Below are 10,948 nucleotides of genomic sequence, written 5' to 3' on the forward strand. Positions count from 1 at the left end.
ATACCCCACCTGGGCAGTAGGCACTGAAGATATGGGGGGGAACACAACCACAGCGCCCACAGTGTCCCAGGCGAGAATCGAACTCAGGACCTTCTGACTGTGAGGCGACAGCTCTACCACTGAGCCACCGTGCACCCAGAATGAGCCCACAAAGGTCCCCAATTCTTTACAGATTCTGGCAAATGGAGACATAAATGTACATTAAATGACACATTTTGCTTTCCATACAGTGTTTCGAATTGTTTGACAAAATCTACTACGAGTTTTTCACATCTTTTTAAGTCCTCTGTTGTAATAACATCCTTGCACAGTAAGAACATAAATGTGACAAGGACTAACCAGTGCTGGTAAAAGGCCTGGGGCAGAATTCCTTTTAGCACAAAGATACTATAAAACAGTAACCAGTTCTGCCATTCACTAGCCTTCCAAAACCTCCTTTGCTGAAGAGATCGGGGGACTCTTGTCACATTGCAGGGAGGCTTAATTAGTAAGAGTTGTTCATCAAGCTCAGTCACTCTAGTCCCAATGTAATATGGCTTCTCATGGTTTTCACTGTCCAGCCACATGCTTGCCATTTGCCTAACCACACCAAGATGTATATTATGCATATGGTCAGGAGGCATGCCAGATACAATGTCAAAGTGTGGAATGTTTATCAGACATGTGGGCCCTTTAACACCCCTCACAGATTTTGTGGTACACAGAGCCTCCCTTGCATCATTTATGGTTGAAGCATGGTCCCTTTTTGGAACGTCTTTGTATGGGTATGCCCTAACAGTACCATTACCCTTTTGAACTTGTTCACCAGGATGTAAACAGAGGCTGCACCCATATAGACCATTAAACTGGGTCATGTTTTGAAGTATAGGCCTGGCTACTGAATCACACATCATAACAGCTGCCACAACTCGACATTGTTCCAAAATGCTGTTTCTTTTTAACTTAAAGCCCACAGTCGACAACTTCTGACACTCTAGAGTGAATGGCTTTAAAAATGTATTAACATTTGGCGTTTTATTGCCAAACCACAAGCCAAAAAGTAAAACATTTTCTTTCCGCACAGGGTAAGCTTATTACAATCCCTTGTAATGGTCAAATACCATACAGCGATGATTTGAAAACAGGCACTCCGTCACAGTTGAGTGTTAAGGAGTATCCATGAGGACAATCAAGCGGGCCTCCATTTTTGTTCAGATTATGGTACATTTTACCACTGCATACATCATCATACATTTCAGAATTACACGTGCCATCTCCTGGCTTGAGACAATGTGCAATATCTTCCCTTTGAAGAAGATGTTCTAACTGTGTTTGGATTGGCAAGTATATGAAGAAGTTTCCATTCTTCAGCGAGCTCTTTTTATCCCACGTTGTGTTGCATACAACACATTGCCCTTCACTATCCTGGTCACCGATGTAATACTCACAGTTTGGACAGTATATGTGACATTGTAGGTGACCTTGTACTGGCTTAAGCTCTTTTAAGAACAGATGCTTTGAGGTTGACAGTGTGTTTTCTGGACAGTGAATATTAATCAAATCTAGAAGATCAGAGAGGGCCATGCCTGTGAGTCTGTGTCTCAAAACAAATGAAAGTATAAGTAAAAAATTCTGAGCTTGGGTTAGTCGTGAACCAGTGTAAAGTGGGTCTTCATTTCCCAGAGCAAACTTTTCATGACCGACTTCTCCCAAATGTGATTCCTCATTTACTGACTCATCAGGACTGTCATATACAAGGGGATGTTGTTCTCCACTGCCAATAATGGATTCAGAGTCAGAGTCCATAAAAGACTGCCTTGGTTCTAACACACCGATGCCAACACTGTCATCAGGAACGAAGTTACCGGTATTTTGTGACTCTGATGCGGGGCTACAATTAGGTAGATCATTGAAGTGAAGTTCACTCTCTGTGGAAAGTTCATCCTCAAATAAGAGTGGGGATGTTGGATATCTGGGTATAGAATCACCACAGTCAGCATCCAGGCTCTGTAATAGGGAGAAAATAAAAAGCAAATTCTGATCAGAAATATTATCATTATTATCATTAACCATCAAGTTGTTTTGTGAGAACAATGATCAACAAATTTTCAAATTAAGCAGTTTCACTTCATCGCACACATTCACACAAGAAAAGGCTTATAGGCTACTTTGTTTTTCATCTACACAAAATAAATACCAGCACATAGTCTACAAATCTGCATGTGACCAAATTTACCAAGATGCAACATTGTTGGTTCTTAAGACAAAACCTTAATAAACATAAAATGTACACTATACTTACAGCAACATGGGTGACATCAGGTCCGTCTTCAGAGCCGTGGTGAGAGGAATTATGATTTAGGTTCTTATGTGTAAGAATAAAGTCTTGATTAACTTTTAAGTAGCTTGAGTGAAATAGTCACTGGAGCTGCAACCAGCAGACACAATCTGGACATGACAGTGTTGTACACAATTGAACATATTTATTTATTTAGTTAAACAACTATGAAGACACTTAAGGGGAAATGTAAAGTAAAAACATTTGAGTTTAAGGGCTTAGGCCAGTCAAGCAAAACAGTTAAAAGTTTAAAAGATAAAGAAGTTGCATGAGTAAAACAGTTCAGTCAAGGTTAGGGTAACATAAAAAAATCACACCCAGTTGTTAAGTTTTGTGGACCGGTTCTCACCATTTATTTTGAATGATGAACATCCAATCTGAAAATAATCCATCCAATCTGAAAAACTGACAAGGAGGGAAGTCTATGTTACCCATATTGGTGAGAGAGAGGATAATTGTCTCTCTATAATTCTTCCAACCTTCTTATCCCGCCAGGCTTTAATGCCGCCATTTTTTTTTTTTTACTCCTAATGGCCTTAGCGGAGGGTGGGATGTCATAGAGGAGGTCTCCCTGAGCGCGTGCACATATGGTTTGTGGCGACATCTTGGACACGGGGGTGTCCACTGTTCAAAAGCTGTCCAGAAATGTCACCGTAGTGTGTTTGATGGGCCGCCGTATTTGTTTTTACTCCTAATGGCCTTAGCGGAGGGTGGGATGTCATAGAGGAGGTCTCCCTGAGCGCGTGCACATATGGTTTGTGGCGACATCTTGGACACGGGGGTGTCCACGGTGTCAAAAGCTGTCCAGAAATGTCACCGTAGTGTGTTTGATGGGGTTTGATGGGCCGCCATATTTGTTTTTACTCCTAATGGCCTTAGCGGAGGGTGGGATGTCATAGAGGAGGTCTCCCTGAGCGCGTGCACATATGGTTTGTGGCGACATCTTGGACACGGGGGTGTCCACTGTTCAAAAGCTGTCCAGAAATGTCACCGTAGTGTGTTTGATGGGGTTTGATGGGCCGCCGTATTTGTTTTTACTCCTAATGGCCTTAGCGGAGGGTGGGATGTCATAGAGGAGGTCTCCCTGAGCGCGTGCACATATGGTTTGTGGCGACATCTTGGACACGGGGGTGTCCACGGTGTCAAAAGCTGTCCAGAAATGTCACCGTAGTGTGTTTGATGGGGTTTGATGGGCCGCCATATTTGTTTTTACTCCTAATGGCCTTAGCGGAGGGTGGGATGTCATAGAGGAGGTCTCCCTGAGCGCGTGCACATATGGTTTGTGGCGACATCTTGGACACGGGGGTGTCCACGGTGTCAAAAGCTGTCCAGAAATGTCACCGTAGTGTGTTTGATGGGGTTTGATGGGCCGCCATATTTGTTTTTACTCCTAATGGCCTTAGCGGAGGGTGGGATGTCATAGAGGAGGTCTCCCTGAGCGCGTGCACATATGGATTGTGGCGACATCTTGGACACGGGGGTGTCCACTGTTCAAAAGCTGTCCAGAAATGTCACCGTAGTGTGTTTGATGGGGTTTGATGGGCCGCCATATTTGTTTTTACTCCTAATGGCCTTAGCGGAGGGTGGGATGTCATAGAGGAGGTCTCCCTGAGCGCGTGCACATATGGTTTGTGGCGACATCTTGGACACGGGGGTGTCCACTGTTCAAAAGCTGTCCAGAAATGTCACCGTAGTGTGTTTGATGGGGTTTGATGGGCCGCCATATTTGTTTTTACTCCTAATGGCCTTAGCGGAGGGTGGGATGTCATAGAGGAGGTCTCCCTGAGCGCGTGCACATATGGTTTGTGGCGACATCTTGGACACGGGGGTGTCCACTGTTCAAAAGCTGTCCAGAAATGTCACCGTAGTGTGTTTGATGGGGTTTGATGGGCCGCCGTATTTGTTTTTACTCCTAATGGCCTTAGCGGAGGGTGGGATGTCATAGAGGAGGTCTCCCTGAGCGCGTGCACATATGGTTTGTGGCGACATCTTGGACACGGGGGTGTCCACGGTGTCAAAAGCTGTCCAGAAATGTCACCGTAGTGTGTTTGATGGGGTTTGATGGGCCGCCATATTTGTTTTTACTCCTAATGGCCTTAGCGGAGGGTGGGATGTCATAGAGGAGGTCTCCCTGAGCGCGTGCACATATGGTTTGTGGCGACATCTTGGACACGGGGGTGTCCACGGTGTCAAAAGCTGTCCAGAAATGTCACCGTAGTGTGTTTGATGGGGTTTGATGGGCCGCCATATTTGTTTTTACTCCTAATGGCCTTAGCGGAGGGTGGGATGTCATAGAGGAGGTCTCCCTGAGCGCGTGCACATATGGATTGTGGCGACATCTTGGACACGGGGGTGTCCACTGTTCAAAAGCTGTCCAGAAATGTCACCGTAGTGTGTTTGATGGGGTTTGATGGGCCGCCATATTTGTTTTTACTCCTAATGGCCTTAGCGGAGGGTGGGATGTCATAGAGGAGGTCTCCCTGAGCGCGTGCACATATGGTTTGTGGCGACATCTTGGACACGGGGGTGTCCACTGTTCAAAAGCTGTCCAGAAATGTCACCGTAGTGTGTTTGATGGGGTTTGATGGGCCGCCATATTTGTTTTTACTCCTAATGGCCTTAGCGGAGGGTGGGATGACATAGAGGAGGTCTCCCTGAGCGCGTGCACATATGGTTTGTGGCGACATCTTGGACACGGGGGTGTCCACTGTGTCAAAAGTTGTCCAGAAATGTCACCGTAGTGTGTTTGGGTGGGTTTGATGGGCCGCCATATTTGTTTTTACTCCTAATGGCCTTAGCTGAGAGTGGGATGTCATAGAGGAGGTCTACCCGAGTGTGTGCATATGTTTGGCAAACTCCCACTCTGAACACAAACCTGTCCAGAGTCCAATTTGTAAAGGCTAGCACTCCAGTGAACAGGTTTTAGCCATTTACATACTGAGAAGAGCTTTCTCAATGTTATTAAAACAGTTGGTGTTAAACAGAAACATAATTTGTATTGTATACCTTCGTTTAGATGCTTTGTTTATTGTTTTAATCTGCGAACTAACCATTTTTCTATGCCTTATAAAAACATGAATTACGCCGCTTTTACTCTGAAGGTAACCGGAAGTCTTATATTTGCTAGCTCTGCAAACCGGAAGTAAAGCGGAAGTCTTATATTTGTTCATGGAACACAGCTAAATGCACTGCACACACAGCATTAACGTCGCCCAACTGCAGCTGGGGTTTCAAACGTGCTTGCGGAGTGTCACTGAACACGCTATGCCAAGTTATAACGTTAATTTAGCTACTAAAGTAAATGCCATTCGGTTGAAAATGCAACAGGCTAAAGCAAACATCGTCAGACAGAATCATCCAAAAAGCATTTATCATATGATTTGCTCACAAAGTGGACGATTCAGAGGGATAAAGTTTGATTCACATACCTGTGTTCCACGTGTCTTCTCCTGTCTCCTCCTGCCTGTTGATTCCCCAAAATGCAACACTAACAGTATTGAAGCGATCCGCTCCCGGGACCGTTACGGGCTGAAGAGAGGAGGCGATACTCGGAGGTACAGGTTCTTTATTCACAGTTAGGTAACTTTACAACTCTTTCGGTTGTCCCGCTCTCTGGTTAGCTACCGGCTTCCTAGCTCATAACACAGTCTCAGGCATGCGCAGTTAGAACCGACAGCTAGTTCCGGAGTCCCGCACTTATTATCGTTCCCCCCAGAAACCACCCCCCACATCAGTTCCTATCTAAAACCCAGGGTCGCCACATTATCCCCTCTCAACAAGAGCCAGCTTCCACGCTGGCACCCACAACCTACACACATCCCCTGTACCAAAATAACAACACATCAACACTTTTTTTTCACTGCATCAAAATCCATTCCCCAGCAAACAGTCTCTTCCTTTTTTCTTTTAACACACCACTTATTTTCACTTAACACATTGAGTGCCAGCCATTTTTTCATCCTGTAGGTAAGTTGTGCCAGGTTTTTTTTTGAGGATTCTGGCTCATTTTACAAGAGCCGAGGATTATTTTCTGTTAAGAATTCATGAACACCAATCATCTAAAAATAACTAATAGAATGTGTGCTTTCTCTGTCTAAAAGAGTTAGTTTGCAGAGTTAGTAGTTATGTAGATATTAGCCGTTGAGTACAGCATGGTTTCAGCGTCTGGAAATTTATTCAGAGATAAATGGCTTTTTGTGAAATTCGACAGAACAGTCACTTTAACCATTCATTTTTGGCATCAGTAAGACCGTCAGACATTCTAAACAATAGTTTTGAACAGTAATTTCCTCCATAACAACAGGAAACACCCCTCTCATTCAAACTCCTCCCTCCGTGTGTCTTCTCCTCCTTCCTCCTGGCTCTACAGCGGGCGTGTCAGAAGCGCGTTGCTGCTGCCTGCCTGCCTGCCTGCGTGCCTGCCTGCCTGCTTGCCTGCGTGCGGACGCTCCTTGTGCGAGTCAAGATGGGCCGGGGAATGCGTGGGCGATGGGCAGATGTTGATTCTGGCCTTTCTGAGGTGTTTCAAAGTGTGTTTCACCTATAATCTATTTTGCAAATCGCTCTCCGCTCTCTGTGTGCGGCTGCCTGCGCGGCCGCTCTCGGGCAAGACAAGTGTGGAATGGATTACTGTAAAATCGCCTCGCCATTTCCTTGAATGGCTTGCTCCCGCGGCAGTTTTTTCTTTGATTTCGCTCGTCTGGGGAAGCACTGTCAACACTTAGTGGGTCGGTAAAATAGATTATACACATTCTCTTGCTCCAATAGTGATCTCGAAGATGTAAAAGTTGTTGATTGATGTCCCACCGTCAAAAAAAAAAAATGTTTATGTAAGACGAGTTATTTCGGCTCTGGCACTCAAGCGTTGGATTATGTAAGACGAATTATCTCGGCTATGGCACTTAACGTGTTAACATTCTGTACTCTTTTTTTTGCATTTCCATTACCACCATTTCCATCAACACTCCTCCCGAGTGGCACAGTAACCATGCAAGTCCACAACATCAACCATTACATTTTTTTTTATTTTTTTTTAAACTAGTAAGGCACATAGTCCCGGTCCCGGTCTGGAGGCCTTCTCTGTCTCTGCGGCCTCCTCGACCCTGTGGGCCCACCTTGGAGGGCAGCAGGGAGAGGACTAAAGGGGCTAACACTCTCTGTCCCGGGGGATTCCACCACAACATCTCCCAGCAAGCGTGATGGGCGGACAGCGTCCGTGGTGGGAAGACAATCCCTCCGGTACGGGGCCAGCCGGTCCCTGTGAAGCACCACCACCCTCCCCCCGAGTGGCATTTGGACCCTGTACACCACCTCCCCCAACCTTTCCAACAGCTTACATGGGCCCACCCAGTGACTGTCCAGCTTGGGACACCGACCCTTCTTCCTCCTAGGGCTATAGACCCAGACCAGCTCCCCTGCCTGGAACTGCCTTCCCCTGGCCCTCACATCATAGTTCCTCTTCTGCCTCCTACCCGCTTTCTCCTGCTGATCCCGGGCAAAGTTGTGGGCGGACTCCAACCGATCTTGGAGTCTCCTTGCGTACTCTCTTCCCGGAGGCGCGTCGGGTGTGTCCGGGGGTTTGCCAAACGCCATTTCCGCTGGCGTCCGCAGTTCCCGTCCCAACATGAGCAGGGCTGGGGTGCAGGAGGTGGACTCTTGAACAGCAGACCTGTAGGCCATGAGGATGAGGGGAAGGTGCGTGTCCCAGTCCTGCTGGTGTTCTTCGGTGAGGATGGCCATTTGTTTTCCCAGAGTCCTATTGAATCTCTCTACGAGGCCGTCACTCTGGGGGTGTAGCGCCGTGGTCCGCGTCTTGTTGATGTTCAGTCGTTCGCACATGGTGGCGAACACGCGTGACTCGAAGTTCCTCCCTTGGTCACTGTGGAGGGTCTCCGGCGCCCCGAACCTGCTGAACATGCCCCCCACCAGTGCATCGACCACCGTTCCAGCCTCCTGATCTGGCAGCGCGTATGCTTCTGGCCATTTTGTAAAATAGACCATGGCTGCCAGGACGTATCGATTCCCTTTTTCAGTGCATGGGAACGGTCCCATCACGTCCACCGCCACCCTCTCCATGGGGGCTCCCACCGCTAGTTGTTGGAGCGGGGCGTGAGATTGACCTAGCGGACCCTTGTAGGCCGAGCACAGGTCACAGCGGCGGCAAAAGTCCTCTATGTCCCTCCTCATTCGCCCCCAGTAGAAACCCTGTCGAAGGCGGCGGAGGGTTTTATTGACTCCGAAGTGTCCAGCCCCCGCGGTGCCATGGCAGCTCTTGAACACCTCCTCCCTCAATGTTGTTGGCACCACCTTCCGCCACTTGCTTTCTCCCGTCGCTGGCTCCTTCCAGGACCTCAGCAGCACACCGTCGCTCAGTCGCAGGGCCTCAAACTCCGACCACAGTCCTTTGGTTGTGGCGGTGGCCCCTGCCACCTCTCCCCAGGGCGGCTTCTGGCCGTTCTCTACCCACTGCAGGACTGGCCACAACTCCGCGTCTCGCTCCTGATGGGCTCTCCAATCCGACGCTTCAGCCATCCTCAGCCCCCTGCACACCGGCCCGTTTCCCGTGTGGTTGGGACATATCCTCGCATCCTCCTGGAGCTCTCTCTCCCTCGCTTCTCTCTTCTCGCAGTACTGACACCCCCCTTCAGTGCAGGGGCGTCGTGACAGGGCGTCTGCGTTGATATGGCGTGCTCCGGCCCTGTGCTCAATGGTGAAGTTGTAGTCCGCTAGCTTTTCCAGCCAGCGACACACCTGCCCCTCTGGTTGTCGGAAGGACCACAGCCACTGCAAAGCTGAGTGGTCAGTCCTGATGGTGAATTGAGGCAGACCCAGGAGGTAGTAACGGAAGTGCTGTAGTGCCTCCACGACGGCGAGGAGCTCCCGGCGGGTGACGCAATAGTTCCGCTCCGCTTTATCAAAGGTTTTGCTAAAGTACGCCACCACTCTCTCTCCGTCTGGCCCCACCTGTGACAGCACGGCTCCCATACCCCCGTTGCTGGCGTCAGTGTCTAGTAGGAACGGCAGGGTGGGGTCTGGTGCTCTGAGCACAGGGGCCTCCGTCAGCGCCTTCTTGAGGGAGTCGAACGCCTGCTGGCATTCCGACGTCCAGTGGAAGTCGGTGTTCTTTTCTTTCAGCCGGAACAGGGGCTCAGCGATCTTAGAAAATCCCTTTACGAATCTCCTATAGTATGAGGCGAGCCCCACGAAGCTCTCGAGCTGTCCCTTGTCTCCGGGGGTGGGCCACTCCACTACCGCCCGTGTCTTCTCCTTTAGTGTACGGGTGCCCCCTGCGCCAATGCCGTGCCCCAGGAACTCCCGCTTCATGAAATGGCACTTATCTGGGTGCAATTTCAGCCCCGCCCCCGCGATCTTCTCCAGCACCCTCCGTAATGACCCCAGTGCTGCCCGGAACGAGCTACCGTGTGCCAATATGTCGTCTAAGTACACGACACATTCTCTCTGGGGAATCTCCTCCAGCAGTTTCTCCATCAGTCTTTCAAACGTTGCTGGGGCGTTGGACAGCCCGAAAGCGAGGACTCGAAACTGCCACAGCCCCCTCTCAGTGCAGAAGGCAGTTTTCTGCTTGGCTTCATTACTGAGGGGCACCTGCCAGTAGCCACTGCGCAGGTCTAGTGAGGAGAACCAGGAGGAGTCCCCCACCACATCTAGCAGTTCATCAATGATGGGCATCGGGTACGCGTCTTTCTTCGTCACTTTGTTCAGTGACCTATAGTCCACGCAGAACCTCATTTTTGGGCTCTTTTTCTTTTTTACCATCACCACCCCTGATGCCCACGGGCTGTCGGACGGCTCGATGATCCCCCCTCGCAGCATTTCCTCGATGGCCTCATTCGCTGCTTCCTTATATGCTGCCGGGAGTCGACGGGGACGTGCTCTGATGGGATACGCCCCCTCGGTATCTATCTGGTGCTGCACCAGGTGTGTACGGCCCAGTTCTTCTTCCGAAAGGGCGAAACTCTCCTTAAACTCTAATAGCAACTCTAACAGCTCCTCTTGCTCCTCCGTCTCTAACCCGCTACGGTTGCGTTCCCACATCTCTCTTATCGCCGCCACCCTCTCTTCCCCCCCGCTTGTCTCTATCGAAGGGGGTCCCAGTGGCGTAAAGGGGGCTGCCGTTGCCGACAGGGGCTGGCTAGTGGCCGGGGGAAGGGGCTGATCGTCGGGGGAGGGGTTGAGGGGAAGTGAGGCTGGTGGTTCTTCGGTGACATAGCCCTGTGGGATGCTAGGGCCGGTGGGGGAGGAGTTATCTCTGATGGACGGGAAAACTGCAGCGTCCCCGCATGTTTCTATAGCTCTCACCGTGAGTGGGTCTGTTCTCGGGGCTTGTGGGAGGGTCATTAACATCGCATCTTTCCCCCTTAACATCACTGTGGGGCCGCCAGGGAAACACAGGGTGTTTTCCCCTAGGTTCATTGTGCAGCGAGTAAACTTAAGAAAGTCTAAACCCAGTATGCAGCGCTCCTGCACTTCCGCTACCCATACCTGGAAACTCACTGACAGTCCCCCCACATTTATCGTGACCCTCGCCCTCCCCTTCATGGGAGCCAACTCACCGGTCACTGTCCGCAGTTCCTTCACTGTAGACTCCAACTGCACTCCCGCCGGAACGAG

At 49.6% G+C, this 10,948-nt stretch overlaps 1 protein-coding gene across 1 annotated transcript; it reads right to left on the reverse strand.

The window, feature by feature from the left end:
• Nucleotides 1–7,354: 7,354 nt before the first annotated feature.
• LOC310786002 (retrovirus-related Pol polyprotein from transposon 412) lies at nt 7,355–10,681 on the reverse strand (the record flags this gene model as incomplete). Its single annotated transcript, XM_083647189.1, has 1 exon — nt 7,355–10,681. The coding sequence occupies one exon, from the start codon at nt 10,679–10,681 to the stop codon at nt 7,355–7,357; it is 3,327 nt and encodes a 1,108-aa protein (XP_083503315.1).
• Nucleotides 10,682–10,948: the final 267 nt, after the last annotated feature.

The sequence above is a fragment of the Poromitra crassiceps genome, assembly GCF_964638095.1.
Source record: "Poromitra crassiceps genome assembly, chromosome: 12".
In the NCBI taxonomy this organism is placed as follows: Eukaryota; Metazoa; Chordata; class Actinopteri; order Beryciformes; family Melamphaidae; genus Poromitra; species Poromitra crassiceps.